This window comes from Erythrolamprus reginae, chromosome 2 (assembly GCF_031021105.1).
Source record: "Erythrolamprus reginae isolate rEryReg1 chromosome 2, rEryReg1.hap1, whole genome shotgun sequence".
NCBI lineage: Eukaryota > Metazoa > Chordata > Lepidosauria > Squamata > Dipsadidae > Erythrolamprus > Erythrolamprus reginae.
Window position 1 is genome coordinate 221,751,851 of NC_091951.1, and position 26,245 is coordinate 221,778,095.

Sequence of the window (26,245 nt, forward strand, 5' to 3'; positions counted from 1 at the left end):
TTTTCAAAATCCTGGGGAACATTGAAAGGGGGGGCAGGCTAAAGAAAAGTTTGGACAAAAAAACCTCTCTTCCTCCCTTTCACTCTATTTCTCCCTCTTTCTCTCTTTTCCTTCCTTCCCTTCTTTCTCTCTCTCCATCCCTCTTTCTTTCTTCCTCTTTTTTGCTCTCTTTCTTTCTCCCTCCTTCCCTTCCTCTATGTCTTTCTCTCTCCCTTGCTCTCTCTCTCTCTCTTGCTCTCTTTCTTGCTTTTTTCTCTCTCTCTTACTTTCTCTCTTTCACTGTCTTGCTATATGTCTCTTTCTTTCTCTTTGCCTCTCTTGCTATCTCTTTCTTTCTCTCTTTCTCTCTCTCTCTGTCTCTCTTGCTATGTCTCTCTTTCTTTCTCTTTCTCTCTCTCTCTGCCTCTCTTGCTAAGTCTCTTTTTCTCTTGCTATGTCTCTCTTTCTTTTTCTCTCTCTGCCTCTCTTGCTATGTCTCTCTTGCTGTCTCTTTCTTGCTCTGTCTCTTTCTCTGCCTCTCTTGCTGTCTCTCTTTCTTGCTCTGTCTCTTTCTCTGCCTCTCTTGCTATGTCTCTCTTTCTCTCTCTCTCTGCCTCTCTTATATGTCTCTCTTTCTTTCTCTCTCTCTCTCAGCTGACTGCAAGCGGGAGCCTGACGGCGGCAGCTGGACGTGCTGCTGGACACCGTATATGCCAGGCCCGCAGCGCCAGCATGTACGACGTCCAGCAGCACGTCCAATCGCCACCGTCAGGGCTCCCGCTTGCAGTCAGCTGAGAGAGAGAGCGCTTCCTCTCGCCGCCGCCTGGAGCTCCCTCTCGCCGCCATCTCCCCGCGACTGCCTGCGGCCGCTGCAGCCAGGACCCCCCCACGCTCCCACCGCCAGTGCCCTCCCGCCGGGCCACAAAGGACACTTGCCGCTGACGCCAGGAAAGCTCCAGCTGGGCGGGGCGCTGCCGGTACTTCCGTCCTGGGGCTCCCGCTCGCAGCTGTCCCCCGGCTCCTGCTCGATGCCGCGGTTTTCGGCGCTCTCCTGCTGGGCCCCAAAGAAGGAAGGCGGGAAAAAGGCGCAAAGAATGGAGCTCTCCTACTTCCTGCCTTCCTTCTTTGGGGCCCAGCAGGAGAGCGCCGAAAACCGCGGCATCGAGCAGGAGCCGGGGGACAGCTGCGAGCGGGAGCTCCAGATCGGCACTGGCAGCGCCCCGCCCAGCTGGAGCTTGGCGGCACACCTGGCCGTGTCTCGCGGCACACTAGTGTGCCGCGGCACACCGGTTGGGAAACACGGGTCTATCGAATGTCTTGCTGAAGACTAAATGTAGTATGTCCACAGCATTTCCCTGATCCACTAATTTAGTCACTTTATCAATGAAGGCAAGGTTTATTTGGCATCTAGGACAAGATTTTATCCAGAGATTTTAACAACCTCCAATGTACTTGCATTTTGAAGTGCTCTGAAAACTTGGCTGTTCGCCCCGATCTTTGGCAAGTGTGGTTGAAACCTGCTTTTCTTTTCTTTTTTATTCCCATGAGTTTTGTTATTTATGTCCCTTTTTGTTATTCTTTATGTTCCTTTGTGCTTTGTCTGATTTTCTTATTTTAAATGTTTTTAACCATTTGTAAACTGCCCTGAATCACTAGAACTCAGGCAGCATATCCATTTAACCAATTGTTATTTTACTGTTATTAATAATAATGGGACCAAACACAAACAGTAACTTAAAAGGCAAAGCCACTCAAATCTTATTTCGGTTCAATCTTCTCCAGCAAAATGATATGGGACGCATTTGGATATTGAGGAATAGGAGGAAAGGGAAGATTAAAATTTAAGATTGATAGAACCAGTTGGGGAATATCTAATGGAATGAGTTGAAGTCTTTAGGACCAGATGAAACACATCCCTGGAGATCAGTTTGATAGGAAACCCATTACTCAGAGAAGTGGCTCCCCTTCATTGACTAGGTTTAATCAGAACCTGGCCCATCATTTGTATAGAATACTATAAGCTGTGTTCCTGAACTGAGAAGGAATCCTTTGCTTAAATGGACCTCTCCAGGATATGACTTTTCTCTGCCTTTCCCTGTTTATTGTGAGTCTGTTTATCTACTCATTGTTAGATAGGATAAGTGGAAGAAGCAGACAGACATGGCGCCCCCCAGCAAAGACTCTAACAACCAGCCCTTTTATAAGGAGCTGCCAGACACTCTAGCCAATCAGCAGTCAGTATTTTCCCTCCAGAATGGAGGACCTGACTGAAGCCTTATGTGCTTCAGTCTGAGAATGTAACACCCATCTTAGCAAATTGGATATTCTATATTTGGAAACGATTAACCATTATTTTATATGGGAAAATTCAGTAAGTGAATCAGAGAAGAAGGAGTAAAGAGCAAGTATACGGGTAATTGCCAGAGTAAACTTAGCAGAAACAGTTTAAATTGGAGAAGAGAAATTCTGCAAGCATTGTGAGAAGTAGGAGGTAACCAAAAACCAACAAAAATCTATCTCATGATTTACATGTTTTAAAGAAGTGCACTAAGTTTCTTTGCCTTCTTACTAAAGAGGTAAATCACAAATCAGTGGCAGAGCATATATTCAGCATGAAGGAAAGACACGAGAATTTTCAAGACTGGCATCTTAAGTGAAAAAGTTGAGTGGCAAGGCTGGTAAAAGAATTGAAGGGATAACTAGTTTTCTTTGCAGTTACATCTGGATTTTGAGAAAATCACAAGATTATCAGATCAGAAATTCTCTACCACGGACACAGTGCTCATTCACAAGATGTTGCTGTTGCCATAGTGGTAGTTATGCTCAATCATTAAGTGATTACACAATTGACAGAAATAATCTGTGGTGATATTATGTGACTACTTTTCCCAAAGTAATACACAAATCAATTATTTTTATTTCAATGGGTTTTTTTTTCATTCCTGACACATCAAGGTGTCCTAGTGAACAACCCCTTAAGCATGATAAAATAGCTTAATATAAAATAGCTTAAAATAGCTTCTTCTAGCCCAGAGGATGCTTAAACTGTCCAAACATCTAAATTTGGATGTTTGGATTAGGTCTTTCAGACTTCACAGAAGCAAACTGATGAATCTCAAGTTTTAACAACCTAGTAGTGAAACTTGTGGCAAGGCCTGTTGGAAGCTTGAACCTATTCAGAAAACATGAAACCCATGTCACAGAAGGCAAACTAAGTCAAGAGGAGATAAATACAATCTTAACTAAATGTCCCATGTTCATATCCTCACAGCATAAAATACATGTAATACATATACTGTACTGCCAAAACAAAATAAATATCCCCATCTGTGTCTTGCATACACAGAGGCGACTTATAGTTAAACAAAATAAATTTAACTCTTCCTGTCTGTGGACAGAGCTTGCCCCAACTTAGCTCCCACTTACATTACCTGGGATCAGTTGTAAACAAAGCAGTTGGCTGCAGCCAATTCAGCTGTTTTGTTTTTGAATGCTTCTAAAGCCCATATTAACAGCAAAGCATTTGGGAAAACAAGTTTTCCCTGTAGACGCTTTGCAGTGCAACTCACCAGCTTCCAGTTGTTTTAAAATGGATTTCATTTTTTAAAATATGAGAATGGTATGGGATCTTGGGAACACAATTTATTTATTTCTTAATTTAGGCACTATATTGCTCTTGATGTTGGAATGATGTACAAGCATTCCTTTTCCCAATCCAGAAGTATTCTTATCCCTGTGCAAACACCCAGGGCACTTATCTCATAACTATGTACTGGGTTTGCAAATGAAACATTTCCACAGGCACAGCTGTGAGCAGGCTTCCTGGGCATTATCATTATTGAAAGGACAGCCACTCTAGTGCCACACTGCCTGTGACATTGCCTCACACAAAATTAAATCTTTCAATTTTGGATATGAAGAGGGATGATAGCACTGCACAATTCTTCTTAGCTATTATGTACCTCTGCTATTATTTAGCTTCAAATTTAAATAAACTGGTCTCAAACACAATGGTTATATATATATGCTCGGTATTTCTCATTAATCAAGACTTTTACAGCTGCTTTTCAAAATTCCATTTGAAATTAATACTTTTAATGGTCAGAAGTATGTATCACATTCAGTTTGGTTTTCCCCATCAAGTGGCATGGATTACAATAGCAGCTACTCTGAGCCAATCAGTTCTATTTTCCTCTCCTGATTTCTGCCCCAATCTTGTGCCACTCAACTATTGCTATAGGAGGAGAGGCGAGGATCATGTGGTTCTTCAGTGTCAATGAAACACAGTTCTCAGCAGCAGAGCCAGTGGTGTGGAGCTGGAATTGTATTTCAACATATGTGGGGCCTGAGATTCAGCAATGATGTTGTAGTAGTTGCAGACAACTCTGTACCTCAACCAATTTACAGGCAGTTCTTGACTTAGGACTGGTCACTTAGTGGCCAAAGTTATGATGGACCCAAAAGTTGGACTATGATGGGATTCTAAATTTCAATGGTTACCCTCTATCCTGCAGTCATATGAACACACTATGGGTGCTTGGCAACACAGCTGCTTTAAAGCTGTTTGTAGCATCTTGCAATCACACGGGCCAATTATTATTATTATTATTATTATTATTATTATTATTATTATTATTATTATTATTATTAAGATTGGTATGCCGCCCTTCTCCGAAGACTGGGGTCATGTCAGTTTTGCCCCACCTGCTTTATGGCCGATGTGAAAAGGGGTTGTAAAATTGGATCATTTGTGTGACTGATTTGTTTTATGACTTTACGAGTTAGACTCATAACAAGTAGGCTCCTTCATGGCGATAACTCAAGAGTTACCTGCATACAGATTAATTGTCCATTGTGACACTGAAGTCACACGTACGCTATTGGCATCTGCTGACATAATTATTTTGTTTCTGTTACAATAGTTGCGTAGTAAACATGTTCTATTAACATCGTTGATTTCATAATCTGGAAAACAAGCAAAGCAACTGCAGCAGCTAATCTGCGTAACACATTTTAGCCTTAATTCTCAAAGATGCATACAAATAAATTTATTTTCAAAACAAAAAGTGAATTGCTGAATTTCTTCAATGACATAAATTAATTTTCCAACTTGTAATCAACACATTGTATTATACCCCAAATGACTGTGAAACGCAATGATACCAGGCAGTACTGACATGTCTTTGAATTTTACTGGAAGAGGGTTGTACAGGTGGCCACAGCAGCACATCCTTTACATCTCGTATCATTTGGCAAGACAGAAAACAGATGACAGATCCTTTAGCTTAATTATTTTATGGTAACTCTACAATTTACAAATAGTTCTGCCATTCGCAGACATTTCTAAAGGCAGTTCTGTAAATATATCTGTCTTAATGGTGGATTCGATATATAAAGGTCATAGAACACAATAGATACTGCATCTCTTCCTATCCCCTCCCAAACAACCCCCTCCCCTCCCCAGTATCTGCAGATTGTGTCAAAAGGTGGCCACTCAGGGAAATGCAATGGTGGTAACAACGGAATCATCTTGAGATCTTGTAAAAGAAAAACAAAGTTCCCACATGGAAAATCCATTTTCTCCTGGACACTTAGATCTGAAATACAGTTCATCATCCTGTGATTTTCTGATTGCTTTTGTCCTTGCAACTATCTCATTGTAAAAAAATAGCAGAGGTGGGGAAGAAAGCCCTATCTCTGAACTCTGTAAATAACTTAGATTGACCTGATATGGCAATGGCAAGCAGCATGTGAAAAGATTGTTGAGCAATCAGAAACAATGGCAGAGCTGAAGAGTCAGAGGTCTGGAGAAGAAGGGTAAGAATAGTATCCATTTTCCTGCAGAGAGAGAGGGGGAAACATTAACACCAAGAACATAGGTATACAAAGAAATCACATTCAGGTCTTGTTAAATGAAGAGCTGTGGAACCCCTATGTGTTTAATTTCACATATTAGCACTCTGGGCCAAGTCACGGCCATTTATTGTAGGGGGAGGAAGCCCTGTCATCTGTGTTTTACTCCTAAACAGATTGGAGAACTAGAAAAGTTTAGATATTATGAGCTAGACTAGATTGTGTTGCTTAACCCAGCACATGACAAATTGTATACTGTACAAATATCACTTTCGACAGTCCTTTCTTTTCATCTGCATGCAGGTTTCCTTCTTTTTCCAACTGCAAGGAGCCTCCTTTTTCTTTTTTTAAAAAGATATTACCCTGTCTAACCACGGGGGAATATATATGAAAAAAGGGTCAGGAAGTGGTGTGTCTATGTAAAAACAATAGCTTCAAGATTTCTCCGGTGAAACAAAGATAAATGAAAAGAAGCCACCACACACTGGGAATTGCATCAAGGGAAGGTAGGTCACAGGTAATAATTTCTTTCCCTTTGCTTTCTTTAAAAGGGAAAAGTAGTGAAGTGCTTCCACTTGCATCTTTCCACACTGCTACAAGAAAAACCATGGTGCTTTTAGATTAACCTATATAAAAACATGTGACACAATGTACACTGTAAGATTTCAAAAAATGAAACACCTAATAAGCTACTCTGTAAATGAAGTCTAGGAGCCTTAATTTAGAAATGAATGGGGAAGGGAAGGAGACAGATGAGGTACAATGTCATCTTGGGATAAAGAGCAGCTTGTTAAAATGCACTTTATGTTATGCAACAGTTACCTACTCCATACTATTGTGTTTTATGCCTTTCTTTCCTCCTATGCTTTCATTAGCTTTTGTAATGAAGCTAATTAAAGATGACAAGAGCTATAGAATTCAACATTTTGTAGGTTATAGTAACAGGCCTCTTATGAAGTACAGCTTTGTGTTCTAAACATGAGCGGTCATCTATTCTTTAGATGGTATGTTCTTACACCAATACAATGTGTATTTTCAGCAATACACAAAAGTGTTCTGCAGCATATTATTTTAAAGGCCCAAGCAACCCAACATGGCCTTCAAGTTTTAGCTGTTTCTAAAGCAAAACACTAGGCATCTTTATAAACTAAGTGAAAGAAACGTTCCTTTACCCCCACTCCGCTTCATGAAATCTAAAAGACAGGGAAGAGTGCCAAACTAATGCATATTCACTTACCCTGATGTCATATTCCAGAACAAATGGAGGAAAATCCATTTGTTCAGGGGGTATTGCTGTGAACAACTGCTGGAGGCTTTCCACATAGTGAACTTTGTCCTTTAGACCTGAGACAGTAAAGGTTGTGAAGAACCAGGTTGAAACCTAAAGGGAATAGGAAAATCAATGCTGTTTCCACAAATTACTCAACTACAAATGATTCCATTATCTTGAAGTTATGAGACATGCAGCAGAAATGTACTTAGCACAATACCGTAAGTGCACCCTGCAAGTTTTAAAAGCAAAACAGGCAAATTTTACTTTTCAAAGCAACTGCTTTTTAAGGTAGACATTACAGAGAATATATCAAGGAAAAAGAGAGAACAGCATGCTATGCATGTAAATAAATAAATAGGTAATTTGTTTTATAAAACCCTTTAATTCAGGGCTTCTCAATTATTTTCTGTTATTTCCCTTCTAGGAAGAAGGAAAAATGTCATGCCCCAACTCTCCACTCGATCTGTCACCCTCAAATTGAGACCCATGCGCGTCCTACCTGACACTTGCATCGCTACTTCCGTCACATTCCTTGGTGTTGTGTTCAGGGCAGCCAGTTGTAAAAGAAAACGCCTCACCAAGTTCAATCAAACTTTTCAAATTTGCGACATTTTCTATTAGAATGGGCTGCCCTGGACACAAGGGCAAGGAACACAACTGAGGTACCGATACAAGTGTCAGGTAGGATGTGCGTCTCACGGTGGGGCGCAATTGGGAGTGGCAAATAATAGCACATTACCCGGGGTCATGTACCCTCCCTGGCATTGCCCAGGGGGGCACACCCCACTATTTGAGAAGCACTGCTTTAATTGATTGTTTGCTGGTTAGGCTCCTCCAAGAGTCTGTGGTAGCCAAAGTGGTCCTCCATGCCAGGATGCGTAACCTCAGCAATATTGTTCAATACTTCAGGAGCGCACTTTAGGATTGCATGCAAAAATATACATTTTCCACCAGGAGATGACACACTTCACCTTTGAGCGAAACGTTGGATGGACGAAATACAATGCCTTCAGATTTCTTTTGTACCTGGTTAATAACAAAATAAGATTCTTAAATCTTAAAACATTTAATTAATGATATGCACCCGACCCGTGTCTTAACATCTAAGACAAGACTGACATTTTTGGATATCAGGACAGGAACTGAAACAAGACCTCTGATTTTGCAAAGGTGTCTTATCTCAGTATTCACAGTAAAGTCCTACACACACCTTCATACTGCTTTGGTGTTTATTAAGTTTATCTCCCCCCACACACACCCTATGTATGCTTGCACATAAACTCATCTGCAGATAAGCTGATCCTTGAATTTTTAATCAAAATACTATCAAAACCATACTTCTTAGATGATAAGTTGACTTACATTTTTCATGGTATTTTGGTTAAAAAATAAAGACTTGGCTTATTCATGGATGGGTTACACATGAAAATACTGTATATAGGAAATATAGGTAGTTTAAAACAGTGTTATTACATATACTCTCATATAATCCCATTTGATTTTTGGATGCGTTTTGGCATTAAAATTCTTAGTTTACTCATGAGCATAAACAGTATATTTTTAAAAGGAAATTTTCTTGTGCTTTTTAATCACAGACACAAATGTGGAGAGATTTGAAAACTTACCTCACATCGACAATGTCAGAGAGCTTCTTCAAGAAATCTGAGTCCAAATGATTGTAGACATTAGTAAGCGTATGGAAATAGACAATAGTATATTCCTTCACTACAATATGGTCCATCACATGGATAAAGTACAAGAGAGCCTGAAAAAACAGTACACATTTATTTATTTATTTGTTTGTAATTCTATAAAAATAGTCTTCAACAAAAAGACAACAGTATGTTTTGTTGAGCTAAATGGCTTTCCTCTGTCCTCAAGAATAGAAATGAGTAAGACACAGTGCATTTAGAACAAAAGGCATTAGATCCTCTTCTCAGCTATGAAACTAATCTGGTAGCCTTGCCTATGTTTCAGCCTAATTTGTCTTGCAGGAATTATTAAAATTTTACCCCATCTTCTTTATATATAACTCAAGATAGCAAACATAATCCTATAATGATCCTAGTTCCCCACAAGGTGGGCTGAGCCAAGAAGTAGAACTGCTCCAGGACAAAGGGGGGGAGGGGAAGGGCTAGAACTCTGGGTTTCTAGCCCCGCACTTGCAGCAATGCACCAAACTGGATCCCTTTTGTACTGATAAAATAAGTGTGGAACCCACACTTCATTTCTGTAGACTTTTGGAATTCTCCTTCCTTTTTTGCGTGGAAGGTAATTCCTACTCTGGACTGGAGAAATGAAGTGGGATTTTTAACAATCCCCTCTTTGTTTTTCCAGCCTAGTACAAGTAGAAATGGGATGCTAAGGTGGAATGGTGACATGTGCTCTCTCCCGTGGCTCTGAGTGCTAGTGGAGTCCAGCGCAATTATGCTACTGCAGCTGGGCAGGTAGCGAAATTGTGTAGACACACAGGGTGCACGATTTCGCTACCTGCCTAGGTGTAGTAGCATAATTGCGCTGGACTCCACTAGCACTCAGAGCCACGGGAGCAAGTACACGTCACCGTTCCACCTTAGCAGCCCACCTCTGAGGACAATAGTTCCTCTCTCCTCGGAGTGTTGGGCTGGGGAATCAAAGCAGGGATCCTGAAGATCCAAACTTAGTTTCTGCAGTCCAAAGAAGTATTTTGTGAATGGAAATGAGTGGAAAATTGTTGGTAGCCAGCAGCAGACGGCAACCTTCCCTGTCAGCTTCCCCTTTAACTTTCTGGGGAAGCCAGCAGAGAAGCCAGCAAATGATAATCGCATGATTGGAAGCACCTGCCAACTGGTCTAAGCATGACCAAATTGAGGACTAGTTGTAGCTGCACTCCTCCTTGCAGACAATTACAATAATGTTAACATACATTATTGAACATATGAAGTACCCAAAGTTTACATCAATTGCAATTTGTCCGGGTCACAGATATATGGTCTTAGCAAAATCCTGTATGATTTTTGTAACGCCTTGTTTGCAAAGTGGACTTTGGAAATGGTTCAAAGCTTCATTTGGTGAACAATGAATGGAAACTAAATTGCGGAAACTAATAATGGACACTCAGATGAAACTGCTTTAGTTTCAGGTCAGCTTTGGGAATATTTTTTTTTAAAAAGTTTATAATAGTCTGTATGGCTATGGCTCAGTAGACCTTAAAGTATATTCAGCTGAGGCAAAACTGCTTGCATTATAGAAGTGTCTTCTGAGACAGTTGTGTAGGCTCTCCAAATTTTGGAATGTCAGTTTTGTCCAGAGTGGATTCTTATTTTCAGTCTCAAATGGAAACCTTTAAATATGTCCTTTTCAAGGATGAAGAATAAATCTGGATGTACAAATACGATTTCTCAAAATTTTAAAATAATAACTGTTATCACTATTAAAATATTTCTCAGGATCTTACCTTCTCCATGTCTATAAGGGTTACAGGAATATTCCTTCCAACAACTGCTATCACTGTACGGCCACAGTTGTCAACTCCTATGAACAGAATGAACATCAGGACCATACTTCAGATTCCAGAACTTAGAATACATATGTATACTCATACATCCCCCACCCCACAAATCAAATCTAGCTTAAAAATCATTGTCTGAAAATAGTCAGCACTGCTTGGGGTTGCATAGGAATCAAAGACTACCTATTATATCACATTATGTCCTCTTCAAGGAGAATGGCTAACTTTTCCCTTAAACTAAAAACTATAATTAGAACGGTATTTCTTAACTATTGAAATCTTTGAACTATTTTATCAGCTACATCAGTTAATGTAATGTTCACCAGGAACTCTGATGGTGCAATGGTTAGAATGCAGTATTGCAAGCTAATTCTGCCCACAGCCTGGAATTCGATCCTGACTTGATCAAGATTGACTCAGCGTTCCATCCTTCTGAGGTCAGTAAAATGAAGACCACATTGTTGGGAGGAATATGATGACTCTATAAAGAATTCAACGAGTGCTGTAAAGCACTATAGAGTGTATATAAATGTAAGTGCTAGTGCTATTCTCCATTGAATATGTTAATAGTTAAAGCTATTACAATTTTGATTACGTAACTACTGTAAATCTCAAAGAAAATTAACTATAAGTAAACTTTTATAGGCTAAATTTCTCATTGGTAGCATTAGGATTCACTGTTTTTTCCTTTGCCTATTCAACATCCAGGAGTCATGGGCATTTTGATTAATTTGACCTTAATCATACCTGTTTGGTACAATGCTTTAAGTGAAGCAATATCTGACAGGTCCTCAGCTCTTGCCCGACAAAGCCAACGGTTGTAACTAGAAGGCAACCACACAGAATTGCAAAACAGTTACAGTACAAGAAGCACAATTAGTATAAATATCAAACCTGATACTTTGTATACTGTGCCAAATCTCCTAACGCATTTCTTGCTTAACCTAAAAAGGAAACCAATTATGAAAGAATTGTACTGGAAACAAACAAACAACTATCAGAATGAAGCCACCTTCTGTATGCCAAACTTAAAAAGTCTGTCCAAACCTACTAGCAGCTCACTATTTCCCCTTTGAAAGAAAAAAAATATATACTATAGCAGAACACTATCTGGTGATCAGAATGAATACAGTAAGTACACTGTTCTCAAGTAGCCACATCCCACAATCCCAGAGAGTGAAAGCTAATGGGTTGAGTTGTTCCCAGTTTGGTCTGGTTCTGTGAACCGTTAACGGCAGTGGCGGAAGGCTCCACGCACCCGCCCAGGACACTTCAGTGCATGCGCAGAAGCATCACACGCACATGAGTGCACACGAGCGAATTGGTAGTGATGGGATTTAGAACCCACTACTGTAATGACCTGTAAACAGGAGAGGGACTTTGGTAAAAAGTGCCTTACTTCCTCTGATGTTGTTTCTGTAGTGCTGCCTCAGACAGTTGTCCTTGAAGGATAAGACGCCTCTGTTTATCAACATCTCCCTCCATTCGAGCAAAAGCATGAGACCCAATAAATGAGAAGTCAGCTTCTAGCTCCTCTTCATCCGAATTATCTGCAGAAGATATTCCAGGATAATGAAAGGTCTGTCCCTGAGAACATCATATTACACATCCAATACAGGAAAATTAGGGGCCATTTGAATGAAAACAAATTGAAATTAGAAGAGATTCTATGGCAAAACATCAGAAGTTAGGAGCAGGGTTTTTTTCTGGCTCAATCTGCACTGATGAAATTTTACCACTTAACAATTTACAATATTGCCAGCTTTGAATAGGTCAAGTGGAGAGCAAAAAGCAGCAGTAGTACTGAACACTGGGTAGCCTGTGAAAGATGACTCTCCCATCAAGCCTCTCTGAATTTCTCTCTCAGTCTGTTTGAAGATTGGATTATAAATTTAACTGAATTTACAGAAATGACAAAACTGACTAGATTGGTCAGAGAAAAAATGAAAATAAAACTTTTTTGAAAGACTGGGAACTTATACAGACTTTTTGTTGAAAGATTAAAAGATCGAATCGATGATTTCAGGATTTTAAGAAGAAAAAGGAATAAAGAGGGGGAATTAAGATGATAATTATTCAATACAAAAAAAGGTAGAAGCATAATAACTTTTGTTTCTTGCTTTCCAACTTTTTATTTTATTTTTTAAACTCTTTATTATAAAAATCAAATATATATAAACTAACTTTGAAAAATGGATCAAGATTAAATTAATATGGAAATATAATTTATATTAATAATGATGCTAAATCTAGAACTCACAGCCCTATAAGGTTGATTGCCTGTTTTAAATCTTCTGCAAGTTACATTGCACAAATGCAGACTCACCCTCTGGAGCACCTGGCTTTTTACAAATTCTAATCTGACGTTCAGGCACAACAGGCTCCCCTTCTGCATTTCCTATATCTTCAGGAAGTAAAGGCAGGGACTCTCTCTCCTCTGCCAGTGATCTTGGAAAATACAGAGGCAGCATCTTCTGATAAGTAGGCTATAGAAAATAGAATCTGAAATCAGTCTCATCTTGCATTTCACTTTTCAGGGCAATCAGGAAAAGTATTAACTAGTGTTAAAATGAAATTACTAGCCATACCAATATCATATACTGTATTTTTCGAAGTATAAGACGTACCTTAGTTTTGGGGGAGGAAAATAGGGGGGGGGGAATCTATCTACCAGATATTCATCTGGCTAGCATCCTTAGTTTGGTCAGTTTCAGGGCATTATTTTATTCCCTGGTTAGGACTAAAAAAAACTTATTTGGAGGGAGTAGGAATGAAAAAAATCCTACAAGCCAGGAAGAGCAGGGAAATTGTTAGCACTCCGTTTGGACTGGGGGGAAAAACTTCGAAACAGCTACATTTGGAGTATAATATGCACCAAAATTTTCAGCCTCTTATACTCCAAAAAATATGGTAAATTGATTAATATTCGCTTTTTAATGTGTAGATCATTTCTCTTTCTATTTCAGTTTCTGATAGAAATAGAATTCTTGTTGTTTTCAGCTTAGAAAATTAACTTCTGCAACTAGCTGAAAATCCAGCTGACAGGTGTCAGTGTGACAAAACTTCTTTTGCATTCTGACATATACGGAAGTGGTCAAGTTAGCATGTCTATGAGGGAGATGGGCTGTTAAGAAGTGTGCTTTTGTGTATGGGCACACACAAGCACACAAAGTAAACTTTCAAGATATCCCAACATGATACCCTGATGACAAGCTTCCATTTTTCTGTTTGAAGCTAGAAAGGAGGTGCCTAGCTCTTTCCAATTCACTTTGTGTGCCTCTGAAGACAATCTAATCAACCATAAGCTATTCTATTTTCATCACATCTTGCTTAAGAAAAATCTCTGAACATTACATATATTATTTGATATTAAACTCTGCAGTTTAAATTCTGCAGTAACATGTTTGCTCACATTTTTTCATGCTTTCCTCAATGATGAAATATTCTCCATTTAGCACTCTTTCAGTAGTCACGTAAAGCAGTGGCCCCCCAGCCTTTTGGGATGGGCACCGGTTCTGTGGAAAATAGTTTTTCCATTGACCAGAGGGGGCGTGGTTTCATATGGTGCCGCCATTCTGCGGATGGGACGTTGCTTGTTTGCATGGCCCAGTTGCTGGTAAGCCGCGGACAAGTGCTGGCCCATGGGCCAGGGGTTATGGACCCCTACTTATAAGAACACATGGAATTCAGGGTTTAGGGTATGTGGAGCTGTTTCCCCAATCTCTACAGTGATACCTTGGAACTCGTTAATTTTAGAAGGTGTGACGAGTACTAAAAATGAGGAGTATGAAATAAACCACGTGACTAAGGCAGCAGACACTGACAAGTCCTAGCCTGCATATTGAATACCAAACAAACAATGAGTACTGGGGGAAAAAATTCATGTCAAAATGTGTCAAGTACCAAATCTACCAAATTTCAAAACAGTTTAGTACTGAGGTTCCACTGAATACTTTCTGTATTATGCCATATTTCATACAATAAATCAGTATCACTTGAATCAATATCACTGGATTAGTGAGTTATATTTTTGACATATTTTAGAAATAAAACATAAATCCACTTTATTTATTTATTTAAGATGAACAAATGAAAGGGCTCACTAATTTTTTTAAATTTACAATCCAAAATATATCCACTTGTGAATCAGAATTCAGAGTCTGAGTCCTTCGGGATTGGGTGGCATAGAAGTCAAACAAACAAACAAACAAATAAAACACAAGAGTCTATGAATAAATGAAAATGAGAGTTCCTTATATTGTTTATTATACATTTCAAAAGGAAGCAATAAGGAAAAACAAGTATCATAACTGCACAGCTAATGCTTGCCAACAAATTATTTTACATACCTCCTCAAGGTCAGAAACGGCAAACACTACTTTTTCAAGGGTTTCTCCATGAATCTCTAAAAATCGTCGAACTGTACCTATTGTAAAGGAAATGTCAAGAAAAACAAGTCAGAGGTGGAAAACCCTCCGTGAAAGGTTGGGGACACATGGAGAGCAAACTGGGAAGAGGAGAGGTGGAAAACCCTCCGTGAAAGGTTGGGGACACATGGAGAGCAAACTGGGAAGAGGAGAGGTGGAAAACCCTCCATGAAAGGTTGGGGACACATGGAGAGCAAACTGGGAAGAGGAGAGGTGGAAAACCCTCCGTGAAAGGTTGGGGACACATGGAGAGCAAACTGGGAAGAGGAGAGGTGGAAAACCCTCCGTGAAAGGTTGAGGACACATGGAGAGCAAACTGGGAAGAGGAGAGGTGGAAAACCCTCCGTGAAAGGTTGAGGACACATGGGGAGCAAACTGGGAAGAGGAGAGGTGGAAAACCCTCCGTGAAAGGTTGGGGACACATGGAGAGCAAACTGGGAAGAGGAGAGGTGGAAAACCCTCCGTGAAAGGTTGGGGACACATGGAGAGCAAACTGGGAAGAGGAGAGGTGGAAAACCCTCCGTGAAAGGTTGGGGACACATGGAGAGCAAACTGGGAAGAGGAGAGGTGGAAAACCCTCCGTGAAAGGTTGAGGACACATGGAGAGCAAACTGGGAAGAGGAGAGGTTGGGGGGTGGTGGTGCTGGGAAGCCCCCCAGGCCGCTGTCACCTTTTAAAACAGCCGTTTTTTTGCCGGGTTTTTTTTGGTTGCACGGATTAATTGACTTTACATTGTTTCCTATGGGAAACAATGTTTCGTCTTACGAACCTCCTCCTTGCACCAATTAAGTTCGTATCATGAGGTATTACTGTATTTGTATTTACAAACACTTTATTTTTAACTTATTTTTGCAACATAAATGACCCAATTGAGTGTCAAATTCTAAAATAGGAATACAATTACAGTGATACCTTGTCTTACGAACTTAATTGGTTCCGGGAGGAGGTTCGTAAGGTGAAAAGTTCGTAAGACGAAACAATGTTTTCCATATGAATCAATGGAAAACTGATTAATGCCAAAGTGCCCGTTTTTGCGCTGGTGGGATTGCAAAAATGGGTGCTCAGCTGGGCTCCGCGGCCCGGCTTTCACCTTCCGAAACAAAAGTTTGGGTTTCTGTTCGGGAGAACGCCGAGAAGCGCCGCTGCCCGGCTGTCACCTTCTCAGAAGAGCCATGGAGCTTTCGGCTGGTCGGGAGGCGCAAACGGAGGTGGGGAATCCCAATAGGGAATTCCAGGGGCAGAGCTTTGACGTCACAGAGACGTCCTTCCTGGAGTCCCCATTTCAGCCAGCCAGGAAGGACGTCTCCGTGACGTCAAAGCTCTGCCCCTGGAATTCCTTATTGGGATTCCCTACCTCTGTTTGCACCTCCCGACCGGCTGACAGCTCCATGGCTCTTCTGGGAAGGTGACAGCCGAGAACGCTTCTCGGCGTTCTCCCGAACCCGACCCTGAACTTTTGCCGAACTTCTGGGTTCAGCATTTGGGACAATGCCAAGAAGCGCCCCAGTTGTTTCGGGAGGTGACAGCCGGGTGGCAGCGCTTCTCGGCATTCTCCCGAATCCAAACCCGAACTTTTGCCGAACTTTTTGGGTTTGGGGGAATGCTGAGAAGCGCCTGGTTGTTTTGGAAGGTGACAGCCGGGCAGTGGCGCCCAGCTGAGCGCCCATTTTTGCGATCCTGGGATTCCTCTCCTGGGATTTCCCTACAGCATAGCAAAAACGCGGAAGTCAGGAGGTGGGATTTCCCATGGAGGGGAGCCTCAGGGGAATCCCAGGATCGCAAAAACGGGCACTTTGCTTGCAACGAAAGTCTGGAGGCGGGGTATCCCAGCGGCGGCAGCAGGTTCGTAAGACGAAAAAAGTTCGTAAGAAGAGGCAAAAAAAATTCCAAACCCCGGGTTCGTATCTCGAAAAGTTCGTATGATGAGGTACCACTTTATGTTGTTATATATTTTGCATTATTTGCATTTTATAAAATACAATAAATAGAAATGTTTATCCATGCTGGCTAAGACAAAATGTTTGAAGGTTGATGCCAGTCAACCTGATCACATGAGTATGTGGGTCCAATTATTAATACAGAAGCTTGGGTATTCCCTGAAATGAAATAGAGAAGAGTCCACAACCATGCAATTATTACTTGTATGTACTGATATTTTTTATATCTTTATAACTGAAATACAATGCATAAATTTATTTGCCCATCATTTTGTAGAAAAATGGGAAATAAGGGAAGGAGCAAAAATCAATGCAAGGTAAAAATATGTGAATTTTTAAAGAGCTAGAAAGATGCACAATAAGGCTCAATACAATCTGACTCTTTACATCCCTTAATATCCCAGAGTGTGGTGATTATATATGGGATAGAATATCTCATAACTCCAAATAAGTAAAAATTCAACCTCATTTACTCCAGTGATATGATTCAATCACTTGCACTTGTGCCATAGTTCCCTCTAAGCTGAGCAGTGAGCAATCGCTCACTTAAAAATCATCATCAACTCAAGAGTTTTCCAAACCTGCCCAGAAGCCGAGAGGGAAAGAGTGAGAGGGAAGGAGAGAGAGAGGAAGAGAAACAGATAGAAAAAAGAGAGGAAGGAAAAGAGAAAGAAAAATAATGGGAGTAAGGAAGAGAGAAAGAAAATCAAAATCTAGTTTGAAACTAGCTCAACTATTTAAGTGGCATTTTGATATTGATAGAGTTGCCCTATTATGAGCTCACTGTTATAGACACACAGTACAGTATTTTATTTTGAAATTCTCTGAGGCAAAACAGGGTGGGTTTTTTATTTGTTTGTTTGTTTGTTTATTTATTTATTATTTCTGTGCCGCCCAGTCCCAAAGGGACTGCCGCTCAGACACTATACTTTTCCGCCCACCCCCCCAAAAAATTAGAGGGAACACTGCTTGTGACCAGACCCCTCTAAAAATAAACATCAAAATTTACTTCTGGCCATAAAAGATTGCCCACCTACCCTTGATCCACCATTCTATAACACTTATTCATTGATATTATTCCATATTTTTCCTTGCCTCCATTATTTTTCCTTCTTCTGCAGTCTATTTTTGTTCTACAAATAGATTGTAAGGCGTTTCAAGGCAGAGAGATCTATCTGATCTCCGAAGTACCAGTTATATAAAATAGCCACCCCTTCAAGGATACTTACGCAATGCTATGTGAGTTGCATCCACTAAAGGATAGCCACGTTTCACAGTGTTTATCACGCAGAATCCCACTGAGGACATTGCTTGTTCCCTAAAATGACACCAATAAAGAATCATTTCAGCAAGACATAAGAACATCAATTCTACTAAGTCAAAGCATATGCATGCCAATTTTCATTTATGCATTTATTTAGGACAGAACAGGTATAGGGCCATTAAGAGATGGCTCTGCAACTCTTTATGGTGATTAAGATCATAAATCAAAGCTGGGGGCTTATTCCTAATTTGTTTTTTTGGAGGTGGGGAGGAGGTCCTTTGGCCTACTTACAGAATTAAAAGTGGAAGAGCATTCAAAGATGATTTTAAAAATGTATATTCTGGATAGGGAAAAAAATGTTGTTCCGAAAAGTTTAGAGAAGTTAAAAAAATTCAAAGAAAAAATGCAAGAACTGAAATTACACAAGCATCATCTTAGCCCTTAAAGTGTAGTGAGTGAGTAAGAAATATAAGATTATCCCAGGTTAATTCTCTTCGATAAAACAAAGAGAAAGCAGTAACTTTCCAATTTCTGTTCTTATACCTTGTAACAATAGAATTCTAGTCTGTTTCCTAAGCTGCACTACTTGAAAAGGGCTGGCAAAAAAGGGTCATTTGGATTCTTTCTTATTTCATGTTCTTAGATATAGAGATAAGGAGAGACAGCATTACAATATGGAGGTTTAATAGTTTGCTGGCTGCTTTGTGTTATTTGTAAGAAAAACCCAATACAGTCAGGATATAAACAAACTACTAATATAGCAAAAGGTAGAATTTGGATCAAGTCTAAAAATGTGCCAAAACCAAACAGATAAAAATATAAAATTATATGCAAATTCCTCAAATGAGGAAAGTACAAGCAAAAACTATTGAACATTATAGGATTTAAAAAAGAATAAAAGGAAAATAAATGTCCAGCTCTTCTGGTTGGATAAAATGGTTGTGGTGATGTAATTATCTGGACAATTACTGATTTTATAAACTAAATTCAAATAAACTTATAATGAATTAATTTCAATTTAATATGAATCTTTCTACTTTAGATCCCTTGGGCAATCTTACCATAGTCCCATCCCATCCCAAAACAATGTCCAATGATTCAATATTTAGCCTAGAGGAATAAAATATTGCAAAAGGCATTTTAAAGGAATTTGAGAAAATTATACACTAAAAATATTCAGATGAGCCTAGTTTAGCAGTAATGAGTCAGTCAAGAAAACCAGAATGGTGACTGACTGACTAACCAAACCTATTATTATTAAGTCCTAGATCTAAGATTAGGAATATTACTGAAGCATCTCTTATATTTTAAAAAATGTGGGAAATCTTGTAAATCAGAACAAGTTTGCATATCATATTCTGAGTGGTGAACAGGCTTTACATATCATGGTAAGCCATAATGTGCTTATTTGATTTTTACTTAGAATGTTTGAACCAAGTTACTGTAATTTATAAACCACAATTCATGGCTTAACATAACATACAAATAACTAAACAGCAAAGAATAAGGGACACAATCTGGAAAGGGACAAAGACATTGAACGGAATTGGTATTTAATTCTCATCAGCCCAAATGAAAATTTAATGTGCTCCAGGTTCTGCAGCATTGGGGATATTCTGGTGATTTCTCTTTATTTCAGGAAAGGAAGAAAGGGTTAACTAGGCAAAGTACTGAATATTCTAGTGATATGAACAGCTCCTCCCTTTTCCTGTCCTCCACATCAAACTTAATACTTTTGTTTCATTCCTATCTTTTATTATACTCTGTTGTTCAGAGGAATATGCATACTTTTTGTAGTCTACTCCTAATATTGGACAACTAGTATTTGGGGTGGGTGGAGAGGACAATTAAAATTACAGAAGTACATAAGAGGAAGGTGGTGGCATGCGTCTGTAAAAGTAATTTCACAATCTGCTAGATTGAGATACAGGATGTAACAGCTGTGGTTTCTGAGCTATTTGCAGGTGTTTATTAGGCCAACTAGGTCACATTATTTTTTTTCAAGAAATAATCGTTTAAATTGGCCAAAAAATACAAATGAAAAAACCAAATTCATGCAACTTATCCCAGAAGCATTTTTCCCAAATATGGAAAGCAGCTATATCCTGATGAAGTAAAAGTCAGAAAAAAAATAGATTGTTGCCCTCTTGTTGAATTTCAGGAGTGTAGATAGATTGGTAGATTGGTTAATTCTGAATTAACGTGAAGTCAAAAATTTGTGCATTTGATTATTTATATCCTTTCTGTGAGTCCTTGGGCAACTTCTTTGCCCTTTATCCTCATCGATGCATCTTCCTCAGTGTATTGTTGTTTGCTTATCTACCACCATCTGTTAATAGGCTGATCCTTCAGAGTAGCCATTTTTTATAACGTTGATTATATTTTTGCAATGTTTTAGATACAACGCCCTTTTTAAAGCTACATTTAAAAAACTGTTTTTACATTGGTCGCAGGCTACATGAACTCCATAGTTCTCATGCAATCCATGATTTTGGGTGTGTAGAGAAGGTACTTGCCTGTCAAAGAAGAGACATGCTTACTTTGCAAATTGAAGGATGTTGCGGTAGCAGCTGTACAAGGAACTCTCTGCGGCTGTTCGGTATCGGCTTTTATATTTTGGTCCCACAGTGTGAATGATGAAGCGGGCAGCAAGATTAAACCCTTTGGTCATCTTTGCTTCCCCTGTCCGACAACCTAATAAGAAACCAGAACAAGATGAGCAATGTCAAACCAATGGCAACCCAAGAATTTTATTTAGTACAAATCATTTATATTCCTGGATGGGCTTGGACTCAGGGACTTTACACACCAGGAGTGGGCAATTCATTTTCCCAAGGGGCCACAAGAGAAACTGGGATTGTTGTGGAGGACAAAGTCAAAGCTCCCGCTCTCAACCCCATACGGATCCAACTGGGACAACCCGCGGACCAGATACTCTATAGCCAATTTTTTTGTTGTTGTCAAACTCATTCTGCTATAACTATTTGTTAGCCGACTGGGATTTATGGAAATTATAAATCAACACTGATAGATGGAAACTGTTTGGAAAAGTCTAGAATTAGAATTACAAATCTTCTAATGCCAGGTCAATTTTTGATAAACATCTTGAATGAAAATACTGACCTGGCATTTATTACAAGACCTGCTGGAGGAAATGGGAAACCGAGTTATTCCTAGCACTTTCTGCCAGGTTTCACCAGATGCAGTCAGTAAGCATGATGGTGTTGTAATAAAAACAATCTACAAGTCCATCTCACTGACTAGAAATGCCAGCAAGTAGTGGGATAGGCCTGAGAACTTGGTATTGAATTTGGACAGCTCTAAAACATGTTTGTCTACTATTCACGAACTGCACAAGATCTCTTTCCCTGAATTAGGAGTAGTAATCTGACCTTGCAGTGCAATACTCTAGACCCCTGGTACCCAACATGGTGCCCACACCCAACAGGGGGGCAATTTCATTTTTAATGAGGGCAATTGAAACTTTGTTTAAACTTAGTTAATATCATTTTAGGCTTCCTCTGCATGAGTAGTTCACTTTTTGAATAATAAGAATTATATGTCATGGGGGGGGAGGTCTCAAAATTTTAGAGATGCTTAGGTGGGGCATGGCCAAAAAAAGATTGGGAACCACTGCTCTAAACTGACTGTTCCAAAAGACTTAAATGATCACTGTGATGTCACTCATTAGTGATTCGGGTTTTCTGTCCATCAGAAAATCATAGACCTTTTCCAGTTAAAAATTGCATTTCTTACTTCAGCATCCATTCTTTTCTTTAAAATTTGACACATCGGAATCAAGTTTCTACTCTAGAAAATGAAGAAAACTAAACACCTCTTCCAATGCTTAGTAATTTCATTCCCATTTCTTTCACATATTAGGTGATAACAAATTTATTGCAAAAAGGTAGTCATTTAGTTTTTAAAAATGCAATTGCGGCTAAGTAATTTGTTACAAATGTTGTGGCTCTTGGCATCCTTGACCTCTGCAGTCATTTATCCTGAAGTATCTAACAAAGGGGGAAAAGAATCACTGAAGCAAAGCTCATGTTATGAAAATTGACATATTACTCTGACCTTTAAGTTTCTGGAGTTCAACTTTTAAATCAGGTCCCGCGTGCATGGAGATACTTTCAGAGACTGGATTCTTATCTGTGAGGGACTCATTGCTGGTGTTTACTATAGCTGTGCAGTTCAGCAATGCTACGTCGCCTCTCCTTTGAAAAGATTACAATTTATTAGCAATGTAGAAGAAATAAAAGTAGAATCAAAGCTATCTGAATATAAAAAGGAGGTTCTCCATCTAGTTATTTGTTTCCCATAGCAGTACTGATTAACTAGGTAGACAGCAATGAAACATAGCCAAGATCTGCACATTTTAACATATGATTTTTCTCAAAAAATGCCATGAGTTTTAATTCCTTTCTCCTTTTAGTCTTTTTATCGAACACTGTGCCACTTCTTATGAATAGAAGAATAGCCATCATATCCAAAACATTGCTTTAAAATGTATTAAGATTATGAAGGTCCTCAAAAGAGAATGTACACTTTTAAAATAAAAATTGAATTAAAAGAGGCCAATCATGACTCCTGGAATTCTTTCCAACACCCTTACCTGAAGAGGTTGTAAGCAACTCTGTTTTCTTCTGGAAAACAAAGTACCTGTTGACATATGCCTTTGTTCAGACATTTTGCATCTGCATTTGGACACTGAGTGACTATTTTATGCAGTCACATAATCACCATTTCAGCTTCCAACAAATAAAATCAACGGGAAAGACTTTAGGAGATTGCAAATTATTGGTTGTATTTTAAATGATCAATTATCTAAATAAAATAGTGATCACGTGATCGCAGGATGCACTGACTGTGGGTTCACCTAATGATGGCAATTAGAATTGCTGGATTTTGGCATAGTCATGTGATGTCATGCCTTATGAATACATCATTTAGCAACAGAATTCCCAATATTCATTGGTAAGAAAGTCCGTTTCGTTCAAAATCACATGACCAGGACGGAGAAGAGAGAGAAGTCAATAATCTTCCAAGTGACTGCCCAATTGATATTGTTTAATGGCTATTTAAGATAATGAGATGCAAACTTACCATAATATTATCTTTGCATTGATGTCTTCCCTATATGGGAAGGGTGACCGAACATCAACTTTTCCCCCTTTGATTGATAAATGAGAGCTCTTTGATTGGTCCTCATTGTGGTAGTTAGACCATCCTGGCAAACTATTAATATCCACAAAATGGGAAGGAGCTCCCAAAGGATCCATGGAATCACTTATTTCAGTTCACTTCATAAGCACTTCACAGTTAATTGAGATATTGCTGTTGTTTCACATAAAACAAAATAAAATTTCAGTGTTTTTAATACACTCTGATTATTCATACAATATACCTAAAATAAAGTCATATAACTTTTGAGTTTGTGCCTGGAATGTCAATAACACCTAGAATATCAGTTTGTGATTTCCACTGCCTAGTTTTAAAGAAGCCAACATCAAATCTTAGTTTCTATAAGTGTCTAGTTGAAATAAAACAAAATATGGACTAAAACAACCCTAAGCCCTGCTTATGCCAAAAGAGAGGAAGACACAGAAAAACTTCATTTTTTCCGTATGACAGGAAGTCTAAGTGTTAAACATGTGAGTCTAATATCTTGCCCAGCTTCTGTATACTATACAAGAGGCCATTGTTTTATTAGAGGGGCAGAAATCTGCCTTCAGGGTTCTATGGATTTTTTTAAAAAACTGGGGAAACATATTAACTCAGGTAAGGGTCATACAGTAAGAATTAGTGAAGAAAATGGCTATGAGCACACATTTAGCTCAAATATCAAAGTTAAGATCACCAAATATTTTGCACACAAAAAACCCTTGGGGTTTTTTTTCGGTTCCACCAAAATGCAGATCAGAGATATGGATTGTCATGATTTCTATCTGGGATCTGCCTGAAGTAATTAAAATATGTGACAATTTTTGAACTCTTATGATGGAAATACTGTACTGAACAATACGTGGTCAAAATTGTTTACAAATTAAAAGTTATACATTTGATCTCTTTTATTTATTTTTTAACAAATCACAGATCAATCTGCATTAATTAAAATCTGGTGGTGTTAAGTGTCACAGCAGAGGCACTGAAATTTCTTTAGATCTGTAATTGTGATTAATTTTGTGCAGGTAGAAGCAATCTATCATTTGTGGCTTCAGTTGGATCACATGGCAATAAACCTAAACTTATGGCTGCAATAAATCTTATATGGTTAATATGACTCATTCTAATGAAGCTGTATGTGATCTATATTTTGACAGTGGTTACAATAGTATCGCATATGAAAATCCATAGGTATCTATGCCTCAAATCCCATGTTCAGGCAACGAGGCAGTGTCAATTTCAACCATGAAAGTTATAGTTCAACATTGCTATACTGTTTGATGCTGTTTACATTGGTTGTTTTATACTGTTTACATTGTTTGCTGCCCAGAGTCCGAAAGGAGTCGGGCGCCTTATAAATGTAATAAATTAAATTAAACATGTACACAGATTGGAATGAACTTCAAATTCTCCACAAAACCATGAGGACTTTTTAAAACATTTAATGGGTTCAATTTTTACCCAGAATAAATAATCTAAAAACCTATTGTATTGCCATTTATATTATACACGTATACATACTTATACAATTCATAAAATATTTGATTATATAAATCTTTTATAATTATATTATAGTAGCGATATAAATCTTTTATGAATTGTATGTGTATAATACATGTATAATATAAATGGCAATATAATATAGCAATATAATAGGTTTTGTATTGCTATTTATATTATAGTATCGATATAATTTTATATAATATAATTATAGTTGTTATTATTATGCTTTTATATTTTATTGTCGTTGATACTGCAACTTTTTTACACTTTTTAAAATTGTTGTTGCCGTTGTGAGCCGCCCAGAATCCACTGGAGTTGGGCGGCATATAAATGTCACCAAATAAAATGAGTAAATACATTTATATAATTATAAGCGTATCGATATTTCTATTCATTTAAATTACCTATAGCCGCCCAATTCCCATGGAATACCACCAGAAGAAGTCGTCCCCGGGAAGTTTAGTTTAAATTTGACATTTCTGAGGGCAGCACGCAGGGTTCCAGTCTTTTGACTAAACAGCAAAACTCACGCACCCAAATCCACCCCGCGCCGCCCGGCTGCAACAGACTCGCCCACCCCGAAGCAACAAAACTAGCCAGGTGAAGGCGCCCTGCCTTCCCTCCTTCTTCCCCAAGAGTTTCAGTTCCTCTCTTCTCAGAGGCGGAGAGTTCATTCTCTCCCATCACGAGCGAAGGATTGTCAAGAATTCCGCGCCCTCCCCCCCCCCTCTACTTCCACATCGGCCCGGCCAGAGGGCGCGAGGCAAAGGCGAACCCGGTGACAAAACAGGCACGCGCCGCTCGTGCCGAGCTCCCTCCCCCCCGGGACGTTGACAACACCCACCTCGGCTCGGCGTCTCCGCGGCACTCACGGATGCATGGTTGCTACTCCCGGCGCCCGGGGCCCGTCCTTTGCCATGGGCTCGGCGGAACCAATACCATCGCCGAGCGGAATGGCGGAAAAGGGACCACCGACTCCCCGCGTCCCGCTCGAAGGGTCCCTCTTCCGGTGAACGCCCCAAGCCGCCAAGCGCCGCCTTTTCCTTTCCGCCCCGTCGTATCCGAGAGCCCAAATTCAGGTTGCGCTGGCAGATTTGCAAGCAAAGAGCCACAATGGGGAGAAAAAGGTTGCGGTCCGCTCCAAGCGCTGGTCCGACCTGGTAGATGCTCCCCAAACACGCCAGAACCTCTGGCTAAGTTTTTTTTAAAAAAAACCATGTGGGCGGCGGGTCAACTTCTCGGCCGAGAAACACGTGCCTGGGGGGGGGGGTGAAACAATTGCCGGGAGCGCCCCTCCCCCGTCCCTATTGCAAACTGGGAAGGAGGCTTAGCAGCTGGAACCGTCTGTAAAGT

At 39.5% G+C, this 26,245-nt stretch overlaps 1 protein-coding gene across 3 annotated transcripts; it reads right to left on the minus strand.

Moving 5' to 3' along the window:
- Positions 1–5,012: 5,012 nt before the first annotated feature.
- Positions 5,013–26,237, minus strand: GDAP2 (ganglioside induced differentiation associated protein 2). 3 transcript variants are annotated; one of them, XM_070741961.1, is made up of 14 exons: positions 25,737–26,237; positions 23,330–23,560; positions 22,301–22,440; positions 20,764–20,917; positions 18,189–18,277; positions 14,945–15,021; positions 12,922–13,081; positions 11,995–12,145; positions 11,343–11,419; positions 10,542–10,618; positions 8,731–8,870; positions 8,077–8,131; positions 7,070–7,213; positions 5,013–5,817 (listed from the first exon to the last, which is right to left on the minus strand). In XM_070741961.1, exons 2-14 carry the CDS (start codon positions 23,503–23,505, stop codon positions 5,776–5,778), a joined length of 1,482 nt encoding a protein of 493 aa, XP_070598062.1. In that variant the 5' UTR covers positions 23,506–23,560; positions 25,737–26,237; the 3' UTR covers positions 5,013–5,775. The 3 variants fall into 3 exon arrangements, with proteins under 3 accessions (XP_070598062.1, XP_070598063.1, XP_070598064.1); XM_070741962.1 differs by lacking the exon at positions 25,737–26,237 and adding an exon at positions 25,297–25,657; XM_070741963.1 differs by lacking the exons at positions 5,013–5,817; positions 7,070–7,213; positions 8,077–8,131 and having other exon boundaries at positions 8,727–8,870; positions 25,737–25,920.
- Positions 26,238–26,245: the final 8 nt, after the last annotated feature.

Excerpts from the sequence above, each read along its gene's own strand:
- GDAP2 (XM_070741961.1), bottom strand. The coding sequence starts at position 23,505 with ATGGATCCTTTGGGAGCTCCTTCCCATTTTGTGGATATTAATAGTTTG. Across the intron at positions 18,278-20,763 it reads AACATCCTTCAATTTGCAAA|GGAACAAGCAATGTCCTCAG; the intron begins GTAAGCATGTCT and ends GTGTCATTTTAG. Across the intron at positions 7,214-8,076 it reads ATCCAACGTTTCGCTCAAAG|GTTTCAACCTGGTTCTTCAC; the intron begins GTGAAGTGTGTC and ends TATTCCCTTTAG.